Below are 24,112 nucleotides of genomic sequence, written 5' to 3' on the forward strand. Positions count from 1 at the left end.
AGCGAATTTGTAGCGCAGAGATCCCGTGGGCCCGGGACGGAACTCCTGCTTCACCAGGGCCGAGATTCCGATCCCGTGCCGCTTTCACGAGAGGGCAAGGTATCCGACGGAGAGAGCCCGCTGTCTGCACCTTTGCCTCCTTGCCCTTCGCCCCGTGTCGTGGGATCCACGGTGGCAGGCGACAAGCCTGGCCGGCTGTCCGCCAGTCCGCGGCGACGTGCCTAGACTTGAGACACGCCCAAGGCCGTTCACGTTCCCGCGATGGCGGTAGGATCTTGGCTGCATCTTCCGGATTATTACGCGGTGGATCTGCGGCAGCAAGTTAGCAAGTCAACTCGAAGCAAAGGGGCAGGGGCGATGGCGGTGGCATACACGGCAGCTAAGGCTGGAGACTCTTTCTTTATCGGCCTGAGAAGGTCGGGCTAGAACGTATCGAGGAGGACGTCGAGCTCAGGGTCCTCCAGGATGTAGGGGGGTTGCTCGTGCGACCGCATTCAACTCGTGGCTGGCGAGACCACCGGAAAGGCCAGCAAATTTTGGGATGCCTAGGTCATATTACAGGTTTTTTTTGGGGATGGAGCGGTGAGATGCCGTTCGCGCTCCAACTTCCACCGTCGACCAATCCGTCGATAGTTGTCGGATGATGGCTAAGAAAACAACCTGCACGGTCAGCGTAGTTGAGGACGATGCTGTTGTAACAAGTCGGCAACATGTGCAAGTCGAGAAAGCGTCTCGCCACAAGCTATTAGAATAGGAGACTTATCACAAAGCACGGGGTCGCAAATCAACGAAATCTACGGTTTGGCACAAGGCACATCGGCAGAGAACCAGCCACAGCTAACTCTGATCCGGGTTTGGTCATGGCACCCGCTCGGCACCTTAAAGGTATAGGGAAGGACAACGATCCCACCCGATAATCGGCCAAGACCCCTTAACGTGTGTCCGACATGGGGTGACGCAAGCAGCTATTCTCACTTGGCCTGAGTCTGAAGTCCGGTACTTGGCAAGGCGAATAGCCTGGCTGGCCTAGACAGACAGCGCGGTTCCAGCTCTTAACCGTGGCCCATAGTGTGCTTGCCTCCTGCTCCAGGCAGACGGAGGGCATCTCCATTACATGTGGGATGCTGTCTTCTTCCGGTGTGATCCTTCCACTTGACGAGTCGAGCTGCATGGCCCCTGGTGGCCTGGCCCTGGGGTATTTCGCTCGCTGGTGACATGATAGGGTTTCCCCTACCAGACACTCCTCCACACTCCATCTTTCCTTTTCCGAATATGGCTTTCTTCGCTCGGCGAGCACATGTTCCATGACATCCGACGGCTTCCGATCCGCCTGCAGAACTGCCTACCTAGCCAGCAGCCAATCCACAAGATATGGCCGATCAACCCGCCGTCGAACAGGCGCCACCACTCGCCGAAGTCGACCCTAGACCCCGAGCAAGACGACGACGCTGACTCCGCGCTCGGCGAAGATGTCCCGTCGTCCGCTGCGCCCTTGACCGGACAGAAAGCATCCCGCAGTACCGCACTCTGCAGGGCCCGAACCTACAAGAGTTCCGAGACGACTGATTACCGGGCTCCTAGCGACGAGCAGCAGAGCGAAGGCCTTGGCATCTTAGAGGTACATACTAGAAGGTATAGCGGTGTGGCAATATCCTCTACTTGTCCAGTATCGTAAGCGTTCTCTGGTTTTCTGTCGTGGGTGCTAAGCTTCCTTGGATTTTGCGACTATCTCGGCCTTTTGACAGTGCTTGATAATCCAGGGGTGTTTCTGGACCTGCTCGAGAGATAGTCTCTTGTCGGGGTCGATGACGAGTAGCTTGAGCCATGTTAATCTTCTGCCCGACAGCTGACAAGGGGCCAAATGCACACTCACTTTCTTAATAAGATCCGTGGCCTCCGCACTCACAAACGACGGGACCTTCATATCCCCGCGAGCGATTCTCCTGGTCGTCATAACGGGCGTGTCTTCAAACGGCGCCTCGCCCACCAGGAATTCGTAGGTCAACACACCCAAGGACCACAGGTCCACCTTCTCGTCGTAGGAGTTGTCCGCGTTGCGCGGCGCGATCATCTCCGGCGGCAGGTAGTCGAGCGTCCCGCAGTAAGTCTTCCGGCGGCAGTTGGGGGCGTGCACGCTCCAGCCGAAATCCGAGATCTTGATCTCGTTATGGATGCCCACCAGGATGTTCTCGGGCTTAATATCGCGATGGATGACGTGCTTACGGTGCAGGTAGCGCAACGCGCTGGCCATCTGCGCGATGTACTGTGCCGCCTTCCACTCGGGAAATCGCGTGTCCTTACGTAGGTGCTTGTATAGCTCGCCCCGGCCGGCAAACTCCAGGATGAGGAAGATCCGCTTGCTGTCGTGGAAGTAGCCGTAGAGCTTCAGGATGTTGGGGTGCCGTAGGTTGCTTTGGATCTCGATCTCTCGCTGTACCTGCTTCTCGACGCGGCCCTGCTGCAGCTCGCTCTTGTACAGGACCTTCAGCGCGCAGACGAAGCCGTACTCGCGCTCGCGCGCCAGGTACACGCGGCCGAACTTGCCCTTGCCTAGTGGTTTACCGATCTCGAACATGCCCAAGTGGAATGCTTTGATCGGCCGCTCGATGAGGGTCGCTGTTTTGCCCTCTGCCTGGGCTTGAGATTCTTGATTCGATTTCTCTGCATTAGGGAGAGCTTTCTGAGTTGGCGACGCTGGTAGTTCTACTTCGCGCCGCGCCGTCGCGGATGTCTTTTGCTCCCGGTTTTGGAGGGCAATTTTGAGGAGGGTTGGCTGGCCCGGGTCTTGCGAGCGTGTTGTCGAGATGGCTTTGACCTATTTTTAGAATTAGCTCCGTCGAGAGAGATCGAGGAGATGGCGTGAAGCGGGTGGGTACCTTTGGCTTCTGCTGCTCTCTGTTCTCGTCGCGAACCGATAGGCGCCCGAAGCGATCCTCGAGGGTGCTAGCCGCCATTGTTTATGTTACCTAGGAGGAAAGGGAGCGAACAAAGTTCCCTTAATGGTTGGATGATGCCGAAAGAAATCACCAATGTGATGCGTTGTGTGGTGATTTAGCAAGGACCAGAGTCTGCTGAAGTTGGATTTTGTTTTTTTGTGGTGGGACAGGCGTTGCGCGGCAACCCTGTGCTTGGCACTAGCCCTGTTTCGTGTCCCGAAAAGCTCTAACGGGCCTTGCTTTGGTGGGATTGGACCTTCGACCAACAGCTGACCGCGTCGAAGTACGCCGCGTTAATAGCAGCGCCGTGTCCATTAAAGTATGCACTACCTAGACGGATAAGAAACACCTAGCCGAATACGAAAGCCGACCTCTCCATCCTGCGGCCGCTCGGGGAAGTTTCACGACAGGCGCAAGATGAGTTCCTCATCGGCATCCTACGAGGCGTATGCTGTAACCGCGTCGCTATCTGGGAGACAAGAGGGCTAAACAGATACCCGCCCAGCCGCGGCCGCCAACAATAGTCACTCTGATGTAAGACGGGATGCAGTGAGGGGATCCACCCCATGCAGCTGACAAACGCGAAAATAACGCCTTTCGGCCTACCTACTCAGACGGCGGACAAGCAGCGGCGCAAGAGCAACAAGAGCCGGGCTCTCGGAGAGCCTGCTGGCCCTACGAGTAGAGAAAGCCGCGGAAACGCCTCGCGGCGTCGACGGCAACTATGAGAGGGCTCCTCGCCGGGGATTGCTTAGGCTGGGCGTGCCGCGTAGGTCCTAAGCAAGGGGCCGGCGCGTTTTCCTTCGCCCGCTATATAAGAACGGGTCCCCGCCGCGACGAGCGCAGACGGTCCCCTACGCGGCGGCGGGATGGGTAACGGCGCTGGACGCGAGAGGGTGGGATGGCGGATCCGCAGGTCCAAAGCCCCGTGCGGCGTAGCCCGTGGTCGACGGGAAGGGGTCTGTCTGGGTTAGGTGGTTGTCTCCGAACGAATACGTAGGCAGATAGTGAAGAGGAACAGCGTGGGCACGCTGTAAGGGGAGACGGATAGGAGCTGCCACAGCTGCCAACAGCTGGCCCAGATGCCGAACCGCAGCATGAACAGCTGCTCACAGCTGTATCTATGATCGGCCAGCTATAGAGGGCAGCTAGGAGAGACGAGAAAAATAAGGTCTTAGTAAGGCATGGCGAGGGATGGCGAAAAACGGGTGGTGCATTCAACCCATATGACGGTCCGAAAGTGAATAATACAGGTTCAAGTCTGGATGGTGAAAATATGAGACCCATATAAATACTCATCCGAATCCCTACAAGGACTAGTCCCACCGCACCACTACAACACCTACCTTCCTTCTCTCTATCTACGCAGCCCAGCCGGGTCAGCGACAGGGGCAGCTATCCAGACAGGCCGCGCCGGCGCACCTAGGCCTTCTCGCGATTCGCCTTTGGCTTCGGGGTGGCCTGTCGTAGGTATGCCTGCCTGCCTGCCTGCCCAGCGCCCCTCGTTTGTGCCGTCCATCCTGCCCTGCTACGTAGCGATGGGACTTTCCCCTCCTCCCGCAGGATCCTCTGCCGCCCACCTGTCTACCGGTACGCCTCCCACCTCTTGGCGTGCGTGAGTGCCCCCCCTCGTAGGCAGGCGGCCAGGCAGGTATGTAGGTATGTAGATATGCAGACGCCCCCCCTGAAAGGAGGGCGAACTCAGGTAAAATAGTGCGAACCTCTCCCCTAGATTGCTAAAGACAACTAACGGTAAGCTAACGTGCCCGTCCACGAGAGCTTGGTTCATCCCGTTAACCCCCCAGTTGAGGAGCGTGCCTCCGAGGGTCCCCCGTTCCTCGTCCGGAGCTGAGCAATACAACTCCCACGCGCGCCTGAATAGTTGGCGTGGCGCTTCCTCCGTGCTCGGACTGCGTCTGTAAGTCCTGGTGCTGACGCGGTTCTCTTTGAACACGGTGGGGAGGGATTGTCGTTCCGTAACGAAGGACGAAGGGGAGATTTCCGGACTCTCGAGACCGTTGTCTATGAGAAACCTCTGCCCTCTTGTGGTTCGGGCCGCTGGTATAAGCGCTGGCTCGTCTCTACCTTCCTCCGTCAGCTCGGGCAACTTGCCAGCTAGGATCGTCACTACCGGCCCGGGACACAAGGTCAACAGGGCGGACGATACGCCCGCTACGTACCTAGGTAGGGTTAATGATTAGGGTCTGTGGTGGGGCGGGCGCCGGTACCGTAGCGATCGAGTCTCGCCAGCACCGCCCGGGACTGGCAATAGTGAGAAGGAACAGTGCGTACGCGCTGTTGGAGGAACCCGTAACAGTGAACAGGAAACGCCTTCTAGTTGCAACTACAGTACGAGCGAAGTAGCACCATTTTAGTATTAACACGTCTCAGGTCGACGACGACTCAGGGTTTCCCGTTTCTCCACGCAACGAAAGCTAGGCTTGAACATAGTGATTCCTTTCCGAGGGGAACATCTTCGACGACACCCATCCACTTTGAGGGGTCAAGGATGCCATCCATTGCTTCGTGATTTCGCCGTGACATGTAGTATGGTTTCTGTCGAAGGTCAGAGAGATCAACGCCCTCCTTAAAATTAATTGGCATCTTAACACCGTCATTGCGAAGCTCGTACATGGCCGAGGAGAAGGAATCCCATCGATCCGAAGGTGAGGAATCTGATGGTGCAATTATATCTTAAGCCTAGCTTATAGTCGTAGAGTTGTGGTAGTAGTTAGCCCGAAGGTAAAAGGGGTATAAATGGAATGAAGGCTGAATATAAAAGTTACCTATTCGGCCATTACGGCACGAGCAAGAGACTCAAGCGCTCGTAATCTGAATAGATGCATTGATTAGAGGACAACGAATCTAATGGTATCAATGAGCCCCCAAATTCAAGGCAAGATAAAGGTAATAATAAATGGTTGGGGTGAAGGTAACGGCATAGCCCGTATCTTTAGAGGCTGTGTGAGCATGCGCATATGATGGTTCTCTGACTCTTTAGGTGCTGTGGTTACTTTAAATGGGCATATGGGTTATCTTGGCGCGGTTACGCGATCCTCCAAGGGGGAGACGTCTCTCCGTACCACTACAATAGTCGAATGTGACTTTGTGGAGGAGCCGCGGGAGGCGTAGACCGTTAAGGGTTCCGGTTTAATCGCATGCGGGGGCTAACGTCGGGCATCAGGGCCTGGCCACGAAGCGTCGAGCTCGCTTCAGGAACGGGCACTCGAAGAACTCCAAGGTGCAGTCCTCGGTCAGGGGGATGCTCTTTGCGGATAGAAATCCGTACTTGTTGTTTAGCAAGCGTCGGTGTCTTGTATACATCTGCTATGCGAGCAGAGATCTCATCCAATCCTCGGGCGAATGGCCGAGGTAGACTATCGACCCGACCTCGGCGTAGCCGGGAACACCATCACAGAACCTCTCGGGGTCGGCGCGTATTAGTTGCATGCGAGCGCCTAGCAAAGTAAGTAGCTTCGTATCCCCTGGCGCGTTAACCGGAACTACGCCGGACTGTACCTCGACGACGGCGTCGTTGCTCTGGCCGTCGCTCAAAGACGATAGAGCTGCTATGATGGGCTTCGTCTGGGGCATGTACCAGCGACCTGGAGTTACGGGCCTCCATATCCGACTTGAAAAACTTGTACCTACGTGGCCTCGAACGAATCTATCGCTACACGTGGGGACCAAATCGGTAAGGCTCTGAAACCAGCCTGGGAGGTCCAAATTGTTCTCCGCGATGACGGAGAGGAGAAACGCGCGGAGCTGTGGCGACGACTAGGTAGGTAAGACAGTGCCTACCTAATCCAGTTGTTGGCGCGCACGTCTTTAGCACCTACGCAGATACGCGCCGCGGCTGGTCCGCTTCCTGTGGTCCTATGATACCAGTTACCTAGTAGCAACTAGTATGAGAATCTTAGGATGCTGAACCTGATGAACCGTTGATCTATTAGAAGGTAGGTTAGTTCTAAGGCAGGCCAATACCTAACTAGAAGCCTACCGCGAACTGAAGAGCTTATTTATATGTGTAGTTTACGGATCGGATCAATGATAATCCGTGACCCCCATAGATACCTAGGTACCTTGAGTGCTGCCTAAAGGTTTAGGTACCTTCCTACCATACATGGAGGGGGCCCATGGATAGTATTGTGGCTGCAATCGTTTCTATGGTTTGACAAGATGCCCGCATGGGCATTGCAGCGAATCAAACGCCAGCCCGACATAGGTACCTAATTACCGTCCGGATATCTCGATACCATCGCAGACATCCCCTCCCCGTATGGTACCTACCTCTAAGCGGCGCTCAAGCCAAGGACGGGAGGTGCCGTTCTAGAGGGGCACAGAGGGTCCCGATCCATCTCGGGCGGAGGGGTCGAAAGTCCCAATATTCCCGCCGTAGGTGGGGAGGAGGGGAGCTAGACGCTGGCGGGCGGGCGGGCGGGCGCCGCCGCGATGCGAAGGCGCGGAAAACAACAACAGACGGGAAAGGCGAGCTCCGGAATCAACCGTGCCTGGAGAAGGGCACGCCAGCTCCCTATGGACGTACCTAGGTAGGTAGGAGGTACGTCTTGTCCCTACCTATACCTATGCGTAGTACCCCTTGCCCGCTCGCTAGCCTGGCCACTGCTAACCAGCTAGTACCGCAGTTGGGGGCACAGCTAAGTTTAGGCGCGAGCGGGATTGTCCTTCTCCCTTGTTTCCTCCTCTTCTTGTTTCTTTCTTGTTTGTATTCATCTTCATCTTCATCGTTTTCTCTTTCCTTACGTAGGAAGACCCGGGAGCGAGGGCGGAGGGGGGCGGGCGGACACCCATAGCCCGCACACATGGGTGTGAGTACAGGCCGCAAACAACGTCGCTGGGCGGACCGCCTGTTCCGCTCGACCCGCCAGGAGGGAACCTCTCTGGCTCGTCGCATGCGCCCCTCCCCCCACTTTCCGCGTTCTGGGCCAATCGTGTCCTGCGTGTCGCGAGCCTCGCGATATGGGGCTGCCGGGCAAGAGAGAGCCAATGCGAGGCGCTACGTAACGGTACATGTCGAAGAAGACGAGCGGGAGCGACTGAGAGAGAGAATGAGAGTCACCACGTCAACATTAGGTACCACCTCCTAAGGTGTACACACACGTCGGCCCACCCGTGCCTGTCTACCTACCTAGGTACCTCCTAGACCACCTACATCGAACAATTATTATGAATGGTGCTGGTGTGCAGAACGTAGGGGGCCGATATACGTTCTGCCAGGGAGCAAATGGTGGCTAAAACCTGGCTAGACACCTGACATAGATCCGATACTTGTGGTTCGATATCAAGCTTGCCGTAACAGTGCCCGGTTCCTAGGCAGTTATAGGTGGTAACATCGGCACCTATGCTCCGATGTGGGGGAGCAGGGGAGTGGAAGCGGAGCGAGTTCAACTTCTACATTGGGGGAATCTTGCTGGGAAGACTATGCAACAAAACAAGACACATAAAAAGTGAAAGATAAAAAAGGCGCGACATGCCGTTGCAACAAGTACACACGCACATAGAACCCCGCCTCTCGCTGGCAGCATGCGTCCGTCGCTCTCTGTCTTCGGGCCTCATCAACCATTAAAATTCATCTCATGATTCTCGATTCTCCCACCGCGGGGCTACTAAGCCCGACGGTGCAGGCTCGAACGCAACCCCCCCGCTAGCGCCGGTCAATAACGATAGATGGGCTCCTTTTTCTTAGAAGAGGCCCCGTTATACGAGGAGCCGTTGTCGTCGTCGTCGTCGTCGTCGTCATAATCCCGCGAGCGCCGGGAGGCGGACCCGGAGGCACCGCGCATCGTCTCCTTGCCGAGACCACCGTCTGGCCTATCGGCATGACCTTGCAGAGTATCGAACCCTGGATGAAAGGGCTCGAACGCCAGCCGGGGCTCGTCCTGGTAGTTCGACGAACGGCCGACCGCCTGAGAGCCCGATCCTGACTGCTCCGGCTCGGGGTCTCGGAAAGGATCGTCTTCGGCGGCGGGCGTGTGGGTTCTCGACGGGCCCGCCGCTGCCGATTCGCGCTCCCGCTCTTTACCTTTGCCATTAGACTTTCGGGGCGGCGCCGATGCCAGGTCCGAAGCGCTCCCGTTTCGCTCCGACTCTATCGGGCTGACCGGCTCGCGGGCCGGCGGCTCTATAGCAGCCACTATCTTCCTCGCGTTTAGCATGGCCCTCTGGTGCAGGCTTAGCGCCGCCTGGAGCTGCTCGTTGGTGTCGATCAGGCTCTCCATGGTGTCGTTGTCGGGGGCCGGGTTCTCAGCGGTCATGTACATCTGTATGCTCCGGCTTGCGCTGGTGCAGCGATCGGCAAATTCCTTGATCAGGTCATTGCTGAGCACCTCGACCGGCGGCGTGTTGGTGACTACTTGCTGGAGTAGCTTAGCAGACGTGCGCGCCTCCTCCAATCTGCTGGCTAGCTCCACCGGGTCGGGAAGTTTCCGGTTCGAATGGTTCCTAGCAAAGTAATTCTGGGAATGCGGGTTGAACGACGCCTGTGGCGCGGGCGGGGAGGCGAGTTGAGTAGGTTGTCGCTGAGGTCGTTTCGTCGTCGTTAGCATATAACATGTTCGATGGGACAAGGGAGTAAGAGCAGGGTTCGACGTACCCCGTACTGCTTTTGTATCTTCTCCTTCTCCTTCTTCCACATATCTATAATGAGAGTTAGGCCCTCGTCATAGGCCTTCGTAGCCTCGAAAGCCTCCAAGGTCTCCATCATCATCTGACGCACGCTCGGGTCGCGAGCGTTCTTCAGCAGGTCTTTGGTGGTATCGGTGAACTTCTGATCGATGTTCCTGGTGAACGTCTGACCCGGGTTGTCGGCGAGGATTCGAGTCAGCATAATGGCGTTATACTGGTATGAGGGCGCCGTCCAGTAGTCCTTTTTCAGGTACTTTCGGATCAGCCGCGCGCATTCTTGCGCAGCGACGGGGGAGGACTCGGCGGCGTCGACGATAGGGGGTAGGAAGAGCACTTCGTCGCCGGAGTTGTTGGAACCCGATTCGCAAAACAATTTCTAGCAGCGCAGTCAGTTCTTGTTCGTGTTCCCTCCTCGCCTCGTGTCGGAGGAGGCCGTATCGGATCGGGTCAGCGGAGACGCACCACACAACGCGCAGCCGTAGCCTCGGGGGTTTCTCCGTCGGCCGCGGCAGGGATACCAGGACCTTCAACGAGATGTCAGCACAACAAGCGCAAATGGTTCGCCGCTGGCGCGAGATGCGCAGAGAGTCCCGGACACGTCGTTTAAGGTTCTCCAAACTCACCATTGTTAGACTTCTTCTTTATGGTGCCCAGCACCCTGCTCATCCTGAGCGACTTCATTGGGCAATTTGTCCGACTGTCGTCCTCGACGTCGCATGCATCTACGTGCTGTGTGGAATTGACGATGGGGGAGTGGTGTGGGTAAAGAGTAAAAAATGAAAAAAGGAAGAAAAGTCGGTAGGAGTCGACAGATAGATTCACAGGCAAATCGTATGTCAACTAAGCCGGTCGTCTACGTAGGCGGTAGGCTAGGGTGGGCGCGGACTGTGCGGATCTCAAGTCTGTGGGGGACGCAGCTCTCGATTAGGCAGGTGATTTAGGCGGCCACGCTGAGCACGGGCGGTCCAGAGGGGAGAGGCGGTTGACGCTGGTCGAGCTCGCCGGCTGCCGTGGATCGAACGGAGAAAATAAATGGCAATATAAACCTGAGAATACAAATCAAACGTAGATCTGGGCTGAGGCGAGTCCGTCTACCTGAGCTTGGCGCAGACGGCAGGGCGGACAGACAATCAAATCAGGCGAATGGATGGGAAGGAGGGCGAAAACGAGGTTGGATGCGTGGAGGCGGGAAGATGCATGAACAGATGGGCGAGGGGATGGCGCTGCAGCGGTGATGGATGTTGTGTTTCAGGGTCTTGAAAACGGCCTGTCAAGGAAAAAAACGATTAAAAAGGGTAGATGAAGGGTTGAAGGGTCGGAGGATTGCAACTTTAAGGGGGCGGCCGAAGGAAGACGACGTCAATCGAGGCGCCGTCCTGCAGGGAGCGTCCCTCTATGAGTACATAGGTACGTACCCCCTAGGCGCGGCAAGTATGCACGTATACAGAGATATGGTTGCGTACGAGGCACCGTAGGTACCTTACGGTAAGATGAGGCCCCTATATGGTGGTGCCAAAAATGCACTTAGGTACCAGAGGGCAGGCGGGCGGAAAGATCAGATTCGTCGACTAACCGGCAGGTAGGTTTGGAGGGTACCTACCTGCCTGCGACGGAAGTCTAGACCCCACCACGGCGTACGAGACGACCTGCTCTACTAATACCTACCGGGTACCTAATCCTAGTACACATCTAGCATATACCTAGCACGGGCGTAGCCTGTTAGCACCTCAACCTCTACACCTATCTACCACCCACCTATGCATGTGTGTATATGTGAGTGTGTATATATGTATGTGTGGATATATGTATGTGTACATGGGTTGATGGCGGATGCGCGAGGCGGGGAGGGACCGCCTGGTAAGGCTGGAGTAGGTAACGTCTTAGCCCCCTTGCCGGGGTTCTCGGGCGAATAAACGTGGAGGAGCGCTGAGGAGCGCGGTCGGCCGGGGGCACGCGTTCTGCGCCGGGTTTGGTACTTGTCTTCGCCCAGGCAGGTACCTGGCTGTAGTATAGGAGGTACCGCTTCCGGTCTCCTAAGTCAATAGAAATGTTGATCTTGTTTAAGTATCTAGATACTTGGTACCGTGCCCAGGTAGGTAACCTCCTCAAGGGGGAGGTACTTTTTCCCAGCTTGGCCTGCCTGCACAGCCTCACAGCCATACGCAAGCCCTCCTCTCTCTCCCATCCCCAACATCTCGCCCATTTCTCGGCATCCCGTCACGAAACCTGCCACGGCCACACGTCGGCCCCATCATTCACGTAGGTATGTACGTACGTACGTAGCACGTAGGTATGTTCACTGATAGGGAGTCCACCCCCAGTCCCCCGTCAACCCATCATCAGACCCCAGCTTACGTACACGCCACCGCCGCCGTCGCCGCCACCCATCATCTTCACCCTCGCCATCGCACCTCCTCTTCCCCGCCAAGGACGTCGTGCCCTCCACTTACCAGCACCGTCGCCGTCCGACAGACGCAAGCCAGCCAGCCAGCCAGCCAGCGGCACCACGCCCGCGTAGGCTAGCAGCGGTTGGGGCTAAAAGGGAGAGTACGCGCGGCTCGTCAGCACCTCCACGAGCCGGAGCGGACCGCGACCATTTTTTCCTTCCCCTCATCCCCCGTCAAGTGACTCCAAAAAAAAAATTCACCCTTGGATCAGCGCTGCCAAGTGGGGTTGACCGAACAAAGCGGGTAGAGGTCGCGTGCAAGGTGAGGAGGAGGAGGAAGAGAGTGGAAGGGAAGAAAGACAGGGCGTGGTGCGAGTCGTGGCCGTGACGAATCGGCCCGCTTTGGTGTTTCTGCATACATACCTACTATATATATATACCTCTATATATGACATACAGAGAGGCACACGTACTACCTACGTAGTGTATATCGGTAGTGTATACCTACCAGGGCTCTATGAATGCTGACCAACCATTGCCTCCCCTCGCTGTCCCCCTATATATGCAATACCCCTTATACCTATACCCAGACGGAGGGGAAGGAGGGGGGAGTTATCGATTCCCTGATTCACCATCCATCCAAGTGTAGGTCTATGTGTAGAGTGAGACGTACGATAAATACCATAGACACGCCTAGCCAACCTACCCATTCGGGGCGACCTACGGCTCCCATCTCACGGGACGTCGCTCTTACGACGTCCGATCTCTTGGGAGAAGGAATTCCTCCCCCCCCCCCAATTCTCCTCCCGGTGAGGCAAGACGGGGTGGAAGGGGATGCAGAGAGCGGTTGATGCAAACGGTCAGTCGGATTATAACCCCTCTCTAGATAGCTAATCTCGCGCGTCCGCACAGAGCCACCACCAAAGATTGCACTTTGCTCCCCCTGCCAACCAACCGCCCTTGCCTTCTTTCCTTGACAAATCCCCCACCCCCCACCCTCTCCCTCTTTCCGGCTCATCCAAGGACGTGTGGATGTGTATACAAGATAGACACGCACGTACACGGCGCGTCCTCGTTGCGTCCGCTTTCCCCCCCCTCCCCTTCCGACGTCTAAACATCTAGGGGATGTGTATAAAGATAATGGATGGGCGAAAAGATCAAACAATAATCAGCCACGAGTCGCCGCGCCGCACGCCCTGAGAATGCCACAAGACGATCGATGGGTGTGTCACTAATGTACAGGAAGCGGCGAAACCGCTCCGTTCCGCCGTATCTCATAAATACCGTGCCACCAGGTGTAGGATAAGAAAAAACGCGACAGGTGTGTCGTCTGGGTGAGAGAGAAAAGGTGGTGTCGATATAACCATATCCTCAAAAAGGGTGGCGCCTAGGAGGATAAATCTTGTTGAAGGTCGACATGCGGGCTCCCAGGGACACGTGCTCGTTACCGGTCCAGCTAGGGAGGGCAATACCGACTGATTAAAAGTTCCATTTCGGCAGCGTTGAAAAGAAAACCCTCGAATTCGCTTCCTTGTTATCTCTCCGAGGACCCGCGCCTCAGGCGCCTAGGGCAGAAGGACGGACCAGCCGAATCTTGCTCACGGGTCGAGACAGATCGACATCCTTTCCGGACGACGCAGAACCCGGCAGGTTCTCGTCCGGTCCGTCGTTATACGAGAGTGTTGGCGCCTCCCCAATAGTTAGAGAAGGTTTGGCGTCGTCTGGTGTCGTATCGTCGGGGCCCGCGGCAACGATGGTGAGACTCGAGTTGCGAGAAGCTCTGGGTGTAGACCGGGGTGGGAACGACAGCTTAGTCTGCATCTTGGCCTTGCTGTAAGTCTGTACTACCGTTTTCGTCTTCCGCACGGCTTCTACGTTGCGGGCAGGAGACGACCTAGAGCCATGTGTAGCCGCCTTGGTACTCACGGAGATGGTCGACACGGTACGTTTGATAGCTTGCGCGGCACCTCGAGCTGCTTTAGCCCCGATGTTAGAAAGGGCATTTGTAACACTCGCACCTTTGACGCCCGACGCGGTCTTGATCCTGCGCTTTTTTGCCGCGTTCTCGCCGTCTTTGTCACCGAAGGCCTCCTTCAACTTTCTCTTGCCGGCGTTGACGCCGCGCTTGACAGCGTCTGTCAGTTTCTCCTTCGGGGCCTTCACGGCCTTTGAACCCTTTACCTCCTTCGGCTTCGGGCCCAAGACACCTCGACAGTTGTCGCTACCACAAAGACACTTCTGGACGTTCTTAGCTGAGAAGGGGTCGAAGTTGTAGTCGTATGTCAGCTCCTCGCCTGTCGTGATAGGGCGGTCGCCAGCAAAAAGTGCCATCCGCGGTTGCCCCGAGACGATCCATTTAATCATCCGGCAGTTCGGCGAGCATGAATGGTTAACGAAACGAGCGATACTACCGGTCGTCGCGTCGATGATCATGTTCTGGTCGAAAGACATCAGGTAATAGCACTAGGCTCAGTAGTTAGCTGCGTTCGGAAAGCGCCCATTCAATATTCGCTCTTTTTTTCTGTATCTCCCTCCGAGCCTTACCTGGTTATTTTTGTATTTCTCCGTCATGCGGCGGTCGCATTCCTCTTCGGTGATAATCTCGCCCGTGTATTCCATGATGATCTGGTTGGCCTCGAAGCACCGGTTGCTGCGAATACCATAGCCGCGGTCTTTGGTTTTTATGACCTCTACTCCGACCCTGTATTTGCCGCCTTCTTTGATACGCTCCTGGAGCCGAGCAAAAGCGCGATTCTGGCACAAGTGCGGTCCGACATTGCAGTTGGTGTCGTCGCATTCGTACAGCATAATTCGGTTCTGACAGCTCTCGCCGCATCCGTCCTCCGGAGTGCACACACACTTGGACTGATAATCCTTGAAGTGTGGGGTCTTTTTCCAGTACGCTCCGGCATCGCCCACGAAACGATCTAAGAGACGCGTTAGCAACGACTTGCCAACGGGAGAGATCGGAGACGGAGCCGGTCATTCCGGCAGTAAATGAAAACAAAAAGAGAACGCGGCGGATATGGCAGCAGCAAACTTACTCTTCGTCATCTTCCTCCACTCGTCGGGTTTAGGTTGCCCCGGCGGGAGCGGGTTGCAGACATCGAAGGGCAGCTTGAAGTCCCGGCCCTGGATCAACATCCGCATTCCGTTATAGATCGGTAACGGCAATACTTTGTTAGGTCTGGTGGAGGTGGGCATCAGCTCGGGCAGCTGCGCCAGCCTCTTCTTCTCCGAGGAGGTGAGTCCCTTGAAGACATCCGACGGAGTGTCCTGGCCCGCGTACAAACCGCGATCGAGGTACTTCTTGGCCCGCCTCTTCCTGGCCGCTGGTTCCTCCTCGACGACAGGTTCAGGTTCCGGCGTGGGTGCTTCGGGCGTCTCGGCGGAAACCTTCTGCTTCTTTCGGGGAGGCTCGGGCTCGTCTGGTGAGACGTACTTGCCATTGGCCCACGTCGTGTATACAACAGGTTTCTTATCAATACCGGCAAATTCGTCCGTGTCCTGCAACCGGCGCAATTCCCGAGACATCTTGCTGACGCCCTTGTCGAACGTCTTCCGGCCCCGCTTACCCAGGGTTGACAATTTCAACGCCAACGTTTCGGCTTCTACGCCTGAAGAACGCGTCGAGATGCGTCGCGGGGCGGATGGCTCACCCGGTGTCGCGGGGTTGGGCTTAGACGGGTTACGGTCGCGCGTCAACTGTCGCTTCTTCCGCGCTGCGGCCCTCTGGGCTTCTTCTTCGTCGTCGTCGGGGATCTCGTATTCGTCGATCGCATTTGCGGTAACGGTCTGGGTTGCAACCGTGTTGCGTCGCTTTCGGTTGCTGACATCGTCGCCTTTGGCTCGTCGTTTGCCGTGAACAGCGGTTCCGGCCAGCTTGGCTAGGTTGTAGATCGGGGCGCTAAGACGCTGCCGACGCGAACGTCCGATCGAGGGCGTGTCGAGAGCGGGTGGTAAAGGCGATTCGGAAGGTGGAAGGAAATTGAGCGGCTCGGCAGACGCGACAATGGAGTCGGCAACGTCAGTTGAGGCGTCCACGTCGGCGGGCTCGGCGGGCCCGCCAGCGCTGTCAATGGCGGCACCATTCTCGGGTTTAGACGTGTCCGAAGTCAGACTGATACTATCGGCAATAGTAGTGGGAGGCGTCGAGCTCAGGGACGCGGTGTGGGAAAATGTGTCAGTAGCCGCACCGACGCTGGCCTCGGAGGATAGGGCGCGCGTCGGAGACACGCTCGCGAGTGACTGCATGGCGAGTCAACGCGACAATGGGGTTGGTAACGAGACCGCGGTTGGAAAGGGGGGATGCAAATACGAGATATGACGCGTTATAGTGGTGATTGTTTTTTCTTTTTTTTTTCTTCAGCTTGGGGAGAGAGAGGAGGAGGGGGGGGGGAGTAAGGAAATAGGGAGAGGATGGGTTCCGCGGTGTGGAGAGAGGAAGTGCGTATAGGCAGGAAGAGTGAAGGTTGCTGGTGTATGCGTTCTAAGTGTTTTGCTGCGATAGGTCGGTTATGTAATCCTCGGGTGTGGTGCAGACTAATACGGCGGTACCGCGATGGCATGTATCAAATTATCGCGAAGGATGGGGGGATGCGTGGGTGGATGGGGGTGAAATTCCCGACCAGACATGCGCATGTAATTAACGTAGGGGTTGTTGCGGTCGTGTACCGGTACCTCTGCCGCCTACGTAGGCATACGAAGAGGTCGTATGAGGCGGGTATGTAAAGAGAGTGACGATCGGACAAGGAGCCAGCCGCAGGTATGTGTATACCTACTACCAGTCGCATACAGCACCGTGTACCAGATGCCTGTCGCGTGTTGTCCGGTGTCGAGAGAATGAGCGCGTGTAGGTATGATGGAAGAGGTATGCAGGGAGTTGGTGTATGTGTGTACTAGCACCAGCCCTTTTGCGGGGGGTTGGATGCGAGCGAAGTGCAAGACTACGCAAGAGTAGAATCAAGTCAACTCCGTAGGCGCGCAAGGAGGAGGCGACGAAAAAGAAGAGGGTGGTGACGAAGTGGAAGAAGTCGAATGCCCCTGTGTGGATTATAGAAGCACCCGCGAACAAGAGAGAAGGGGGAGGAGTCGATCCCTTAGACGGAGTAGGAACCCAATAACTTAGATAATAAGGCAGTGAAGGCAGGGAGGAGGAGGGCGAGCTCAAGTGGATGGAATTGGGTGGGCGTCGTTAAGGAGGGCAGGCTGGTAAGCCAGGGGACAGCAGAAAAGGACAAAACCAATCTTGTCGGCCAATCGTCAAGACCTACCCCCGTGGTCCGTCCGTCCTACCAACGCGACCGGACTTTGCACTTGGATCGGTAAGAGAGGGTCAAGGCAGGCCGGGTACTTGATGCTGATTATCTCCCCTTCTTCTGATCCCTCTTCTCACTACTCTAGCCTTCCGAGAAACCGAGGACCGGTCGAGGCAAGGAAAGAGAGAAAACAGGATAGGTTCAGCCGGACGGGTCCGGAACAAGGGGCGGAGGTGAAGGAGGCAGAAATTGAGTTAGGAGCAGGCTAGAGTATGCTGTATGAAGATTGCGTAAGAATTGGATGTCCAGTCCGCGGCTTAGCTTATTAGCTCGCTGCGGCGTAGACAACGATGAGGACGATGATGGCGAAGGCGATGGCGACGGCGACGATGGAGAGAGTCCTTGTCCTGGTAACTCTGGGTGCATGTGGCCGATCTTGGGAATAGCGGCACGTCGATTGTCAATGCGTAAGTGCGCACACGTAATTTCCGAGGATCTGCTTCTCCTTTCTTTTTGTTCTCGATTAGCAGTCAGTCTGAGGAGAGACCTTTGCCGCTGCTGCAGGTGTCACGCAGAGATGTCACCCTCTACCCGGTTTGGCGAATAGGTGAAAAAGTCGGCGGGAACACAAGGAGGAGGAGGGAGAGGGAAGTGGGTGAAGACAAGATGCTCGGTGTAGGGTCGATGGGTGAGTCGAGTTGGGATGTGAAAAAGGGCTAGGTTTGGGAATGGGAGGGGGAAGAAGAAAGAAAGAGAGAGAGGAGGGGGGGGGGGTCAGATGCCGGTGGGTTCGGTTTGTGGTGCGCAGTGATGCCAGCCGGATTAGAGAGAAAGTCTGAGTAGGGAGTGTGTGCCGTGCGTGTGCAGTGCTTGCTGGCGCCGGTAATGGTAGTACTAATACCAGGCATACATAGCTACCTACTGCGATCTGCGTTGTATCGGTAGATTGTGGTATTTTATCATTCTACGCTGCAAAGAGAGAATCGGTGCGGACACCCTGGCGCTGCTGCGAGGTCTGAGAGTCGGAATGCTTCAGGGGTGTTGGGCAAAAGAAGAGGGGAGGGAAAAGGTAGGAAGAAAGAATTGTTGAAAAAGTGAACGTGAGGAGGAGGGAGGGAGGGAGGGAGAGGGAGAGAGAGAGGCAGAGGGAGCAGGAGAAAGAGGAGTGAGAGATCACACACTCACACAACACATACATCGAATAGGTATACCTACGTACGCGCTCGGAAGGCTAGAGAAAGAAATACGGATTTCGTGCAGGTTGGGGGAACTGGATCAGGATCTGGTAAATAGAGGCGACCTCGACGCGGAGAACGTGTGCCACTGATCTACTTACACGTTTAGTAGATAAATGCCATTTCACCAACAAGACTGTAGATAGGGGGTGGAGGGCGATGGGGAGAGCGAGAGTGAGGATGAAGCGGGGAACGGTGCAATGTTTTAATATGTTTGTTCTATGGCTGTCACATGGATATTTTTGGTTGTTCGTAGAGTTAGTCGTATTTCTTGCTATGGTGTTCTTTTAATCGCACCGGCAGTGGTGGTTGTTATTGTTGCGGTACTATTTCCGTAGCAGTATTGAGGACGATGGTGGTGATAGTGCGTGTTGTTGTCGTTGTCGTTGTTATCGCTGCCGTTACTATCGCCGGTGTTTTTTTTTTATCGCCTTGGTTATATTTATCCCTTAGCTAGGTATATGGAAGTGATGGTCACGTTTCTGCCTTGGCTAGGAGACAGCCAAAATGTCTCCCGTCCAGGATCCTAGGCCAAGGTGCCGGCCAGTCATGTTCTCTGGATTACATAGTCCGACACCTCCGCGCCTCTTCCTCTGACTTCATTATGCCATCGAGGCATGCGTCGCTGCGGCTGACTGGACTGGCTCTCTCTATCCGTCCATCTGACTGACCGGTCAAACCGACTGACTAAACCCAGCCAGCTACCAGCCAAATGCCCCCGTCCCCGTCCCCCATCGCGTCAACTCCCTGCCCTAGCCTCGACCAACCCATCTCTTGCTATCCCAGTGGTCGCCTCTTAGCCACCGCTCGCTGCCGTAACCTCGCTCCATCACCCCCCTCCCCCTCTCCCCTCTTTTCCTACGAGAGACGAGGCACCTATTCAAGTCGATACCTTTTTTTCTCCTTCTTTCTTCGCAGGATGTATCCAAGAAATGCATGTTTATAAGTAACTACCTGTCTATATGGTCAATACGGGGACGGGCAGTCCTCCGACTTTACCTACTACGCATACGGATCAGGGGGGCATCGTAGGTTTATCAATCACCTTGGAAGTGGGGAGGCGGAGGAGGGGGGAGGGGGCGAGCGACAGTCATGTCACTTCATAACCTCAACTGCTTGATCCTCTTGGTCCCCTCCCGCACCCATCAGGTTATGTTCAAGTATCTATAGAAATCCACTCAAGGGATCTCCTGGGGAGAGCAGGGCAAGGCGGTCGTAAGATGGTCGCAGAACGCTAACTTAAGTAACATTATATCTCCATACAACGAAGAGCCCAGGTGTTGAAACTCTTTTATCGTTCCTCTTGTCGAGGTGGCCGTCGTACTAGGCAAGTCAGTTGTGGGACGGACGGGCCGGAGGGGCCGGCTACTTCGAGAGAGGGACGGTGTATTGATTTTTTCTTCCTTTCGGTGAGATTCCGGTCATGTCACTCGAAGGTGGTGTTCGTCCTCGCTCGGCTAGGCACTCAGACGGCAGGCCATGACGACTATCTTAGGCCGTATTCTAATGACATTAACCAAAATCGACGAGATATCGTTGTGATGAAGTGAGTACTGGTCGAGTAGCGGGCCAAGGGAGAGAGTCCCCTTGTGCTGATTCCGTTGGTTAGTCGGGATGTAAACCCCGGGTTTCTCTATCTAGCGATGCTGCTCCTACGGTGTGGCCTCAGCAAAGCGACCGTCGGAGGCGGAAACGCTCAAGCACACATACCTACATACACGCCTATAATACTCACCACGACCCTCGGTTAGGTCCTAGCACATAGTCCCTAGGAACCTGCCATGCAGGCTTGTAGACTTCGCGATGTATTCTTTACGGGTTCCACTCACGTCGCATTTCCACCAGCGTCGCCGCCACCGCTGCCGCCTCTTCCTTCTCCCGCTTCTCTGAATATCGAATTAGGTCTACTCCGTAGCTACCTTTCGTTTGTGGTGCGAATTGAGCCTGCATTGGTTCGACTTCCCTCCCCCAAAAGGCTTCTGATATTGCCTCCCCTTGAACATCTCCGTTCGCCTTTCGTACCCATATGTACCTATTGCTCGTCTCGGGTGGGCTCATCGGAAGCGCTCTGCTAATATTTCGTGTTATATTTTAATCGATAGGAAAATGTTCGTAACCTTATGTGTGGTTGCAGACGGGACCAGTGCTTGACCGGCAACCCTATCCACTTCTCTGTCTCCTCCGGGCTAGATAGCTGCCAAGACACCGCAGGTCATGGGGACGAGGGTGAGGTCGAGGTGTGGTGTATATATTACCGTGACAGGTGCGTAGAGGCGTTTGATGGGTCCCGAGGAACTCGGGGTACGAGCTCGTTAAGGGCCACGACCGGGCCTTTTGATGGTCTTAGTAGCTCTATCAACTTGGGTCTGAGGGGGGGGGGGGGGGGGTGAGTAGGCTCTATCGACCTCATGTTTGAGAAATCCGTATATGCCTACATGCGTCAGGTATGCATTGGACAGATCACTCCATGGATAGCGGGGTAAGCGAGCGGGCTCAATGGCCTTCCCGATTTTCATAATGGAGTCTCGAATCAATAACCTCTCAGTAGTGAACCCCCGTGGTTGACGCCGTACGGGGAGGTCGGTGGCAAATGGGTAGGGAAATGAGCAGAGAGCGGCGGCGCAGTCGCGTCAACGCCGAGGCAGAGAGCGGATTTGTAACAAGTTCGATAAGTACGTCCGTACAGCTGCTCTCCTCTCCTTTGGTCTCCCTCGTCCCATTACCGGTTGACATCTCAATCGCGATTAGGGGCATGTCCCCTAATTACGGCCCAGATCGCGCAACCTCGCCCGCTTTTTTCCCGAACGCAGGCTCGGAGCTGGGAAGGGATGATGAGGTGGAAAGAACTGGGCCTACCTAGATGAGTGTATCGAGATGGGGTTCTCCGACCGACCATGTCCACCACGGCGTAGATACCAACTTGGCGGCCAAAGGACCAGAGGCGAACCTGGCAGGATACGAAGGGTTTCCGCTCCGTAAGATTCGATTCGGTTTTATCCGGTACTCCTACCATCACAGGTTGCGATGCGCGCTCTGTTCTAACGCCAGTTTTCTACACTTGATCCCAACCACGGTTAACCTATCGGACAATAACTGCCAGCACACGTTGTCACCCAGGATATGGCATAACCACGAGTAAAGAATCAATATAGGTCTTGAGAGGCGAAGTACTTTCTCAGCTACCCCTTGGCGACTTCTAGCAAGCGCTTCATTGAGCGACTATGCTGTTTGGATGGCCCCGTAAACGCCGGATGACTAGGGATCGACCACTCGTCAATCAACCCCGAGCGCCGGCTTTGCCGGTATAACCATCTTGAAACCCATTCACTGCTTACGGCCTTGCGTCCCTCGGATGAGTGCTGGCTCGCCACTAGAGCATTTTAAAGGTGGAAAATGTATTCGAGGACCGAGGATTGGGCGCCTCTAGTCATAGGACAGGCAGTCATCAGAGGTAATCACACTTTAAAGAGACATCAAGGACGCCTTTGATGATTCATCAGCGAGGAGCCACGATCAGCTCAAATTTTTCGCGACTGGCGATATTGCCGAAGACGTGTATCTGGACTTGGTAGCTGCCACTGCAGCGACACGTACGTTGTAGGGACTACCCGGCCTCCTGGGACCGGGAGGCTCTGCGAGCGAGCGCGGATTTGGTTGTCGGGGCCCAACGGAATAAGACACCCTGGAGGAATAACGAAGACGACAATGTCCAGTCACATCTGTTTGTCCGCGATAATCAGGGTCGATAGGCGAGGGCACGGTGGCAGCATATGCTGCCACTCGTCTGGCGGTAGACTGCTGAGCCGCCTGCCCAATCCCAAGCTGAAGATGACCCTCAAACCGAATTCATCACGGCTGCGTCCACGAATTTACGTCGAGTATTCGGCTTATTGCCCAGCCGTATTCAGCGTGTGCAGGCCTCGGCTTCCTCACCGTCCGGAGCCCAGAATGCTGGAAAGCGTCGTTCCGACATAGCCCCCAAACCTCGGCCCCTTCCCCCTTCCACCGGAGCGCAAGGGAGGGGGGAGGGTCGAAAATATGTCAGCTCTTCCCTCTTGAGTCTAAACGAAGAGCCTTTGAATCGATCCTGAAGGCCGATCCCATACCGAGGAGGGCAGACCGCCATCTGCTGCCGTGTTTTGTGAGTCGATGCCACGTGTTCATCGGCGCACTACTGTTCGGGGGAGATCTCACGATGCTCTAGCTAGGTTAGTATGGTAGCTAGTAGGCATATACAGCTTTATACCTAGCGTGCATGTATAAAACGCATCCATATGGTAACTATGTGGAAGGGGAGATGATGTAGGAGGTATAAAGAGAGGGATGGCAATTGGGAAACGTTGGTAGAGGTTCGTGACCCTATCTTCTACCGGAAATCTGTGTGTCGCTATCAGGTCTACCGAACTCGATTCGCTCCTATCTACGGAGTACACGTGATTAGAGGTTCTGAGCTAATTAGGAGTCCGCTCTCTAGAACCAGTTCGTACCTGCAGCCCAAGCTTGTTGCACCAAACGCCACGAGAAAATGTCAACAGTTCTCATTCAGTATAGAATAGCCCTCTACTTCGTCCAAACCCCGGTATATATTCCCATTTTTCTATCGGCCCTACAGTAGCTAATAGAGGTATCTATCACAAGAAATCTTTACGTATCCGATAAGTCACAGCTGGGGGATGCGACACGTCTGCCTCACGCTCATATTCGAACCACCAGCATGTCGGTCCCACACAAGCCGGCCTCCCCCTCAAACTGAATTAATATCCCAGGCCATCTCGCTGGGAATATTGCTTACCTATATCCTCCATCTGTTTCATGACCTCGATGTACGTATCACAGATGCCGCCACTCTGCGGAAGGTTTAAGTTGGGGGGACTTTCCAGCACTCTGGTCGATCAACAGCTCAGGGAGCTGGACATCACCCTGAACCCTGGCTGGAGCATTGTTACCTTTCGAACAGTTCTCAAACCAGCAAACCCTCGACAAGCCGCTCGCCCTCCCACCTCTAGGGCTGAAAATGGGGAAACGAATCCGACTGGCGGTGTGCTCCCATACCCTGGCAGATGAAGGCGCTGGGCTTGGGGTGGTCGGTTGGACGCAATAAGCGAGCGACACTACAGGGTTCGATCTCCATTCAGAGTCATCCTGGAGGCATGACGGCCTTCCCTTCCATTTCTTCATTTTCTTCCCCCTCTTATTGACTGCTGGGGTTTGATAAGAATTACTGAGCCTGATTGCCTGCTGGGAGTTTATTTTTCCCCACTCCCTTCACACTGACTGCGGCGACGGCGTCAGTCCCTCCTCCTCACCATGCCTACTACCACCTTACGATCTGTAGGTGACAGATACAGACCCGTCTCCCTCAAAGAGGCCCAGTCGCATATATACGGCTGATCAGCACCCTGTGGTCAGCGACCCCGCCGGGGGGAGGAACCGGGCCGGAATCTTCCACCGTCTAGATGTTCCTTAAGTCTTCTCCCCTCTACCGTGGCCTCCCCATCTAACTTACACATGGCGTTACTGGGAGGGTATGGGCAATCCTTACCCGAACAGCGCCTTCATACCACCTTGCAAGCCATGGGAAAGACCGGAGAGACTTCCGCCTGCGTTGAGGCGTGAGGTCCAAGAAAGTGACTGCACCTATGAAACATCTAA

At 55.5% G+C, this 24,112-nt stretch overlaps 4 protein-coding genes across 4 annotated transcripts; all 4 read right to left on the minus strand.

Moving 5' to 3' along the window:
* Nucleotides 1-1,688: 1,688 nt before the first annotated feature.
* GGS23DRAFT_190018 (kinase-like domain-containing protein) lies at nt 1,689-3,119 on the minus strand. The gene is made up of 3 exons (XM_051511709.1): nt 2,877-3,119; nt 1,874-2,815; nt 1,689-1,816 (listed from the first exon to the last, which is right to left on the minus strand). The coding sequence occupies exons 1-3, from the start codon at nt 2,952-2,954 to the stop codon at nt 1,703-1,705; spliced, it is 1,134 nt and encodes a 377-aa protein (XP_051376410.1). The 5' UTR covers nt 2,955-3,119; the 3' UTR covers nt 1,689-1,702.
* Nucleotides 3,120-6,116: 2,997 nt separating this feature from the next.
* GGS23DRAFT_592986 (uncharacterized protein) lies at nt 6,117-6,530 on the minus strand (the record flags this gene model as incomplete). Its single annotated transcript, XM_051517969.1, has 2 exons — nt 6,117-6,224; nt 6,327-6,530. 2 exons carry the CDS (start codon nt 6,528-6,530, stop codon nt 6,117-6,119), a joined length of 312 nt encoding a protein of 103 aa, XP_051376411.1.
* Nucleotides 6,531-8,611: 2,081 nt separating this feature from the next.
* GGS23DRAFT_592987 (uncharacterized protein) lies at nt 8,612-10,247 on the minus strand (the record flags this gene model as incomplete). Its single annotated transcript, XM_051517970.1, has 4 exons — nt 8,612-9,475; nt 9,550-9,957; nt 10,044-10,105; nt 10,205-10,247. 4 exons carry the CDS (start codon nt 10,245-10,247, stop codon nt 8,612-8,614), a joined length of 1,377 nt encoding a protein of 458 aa, XP_051376412.1.
* A 3,277-nt stretch (nt 10,248-13,524) lies between these two features.
* Nucleotides 13,525-16,221, minus strand: GGS23DRAFT_592988 (SET domain-containing protein; the record flags this gene model as incomplete). The annotated part of the gene is made up of 3 exons (XM_051517971.1): nt 13,525-14,430; nt 14,512-14,894; nt 15,012-16,221. 3 exons carry the CDS (start codon nt 16,219-16,221, stop codon nt 13,525-13,527), a joined length of 2,499 nt encoding a protein of 832 aa, XP_051376413.1.
* Nucleotides 16,222-24,112: the final 7,891 nt, after the last annotated feature.

This window comes from Durotheca rogersii (genome assembly GCF_024521655.1).
Source record: "Durotheca rogersii strain YMJ 92031201 chromosome Unknown GGS23scaffold_2, whole genome shotgun sequence".
Classification (NCBI taxonomy): domain Eukaryota; kingdom Fungi; phylum Ascomycota; class Sordariomycetes; order Xylariales; family Xylariaceae; genus Durotheca; species Durotheca rogersii.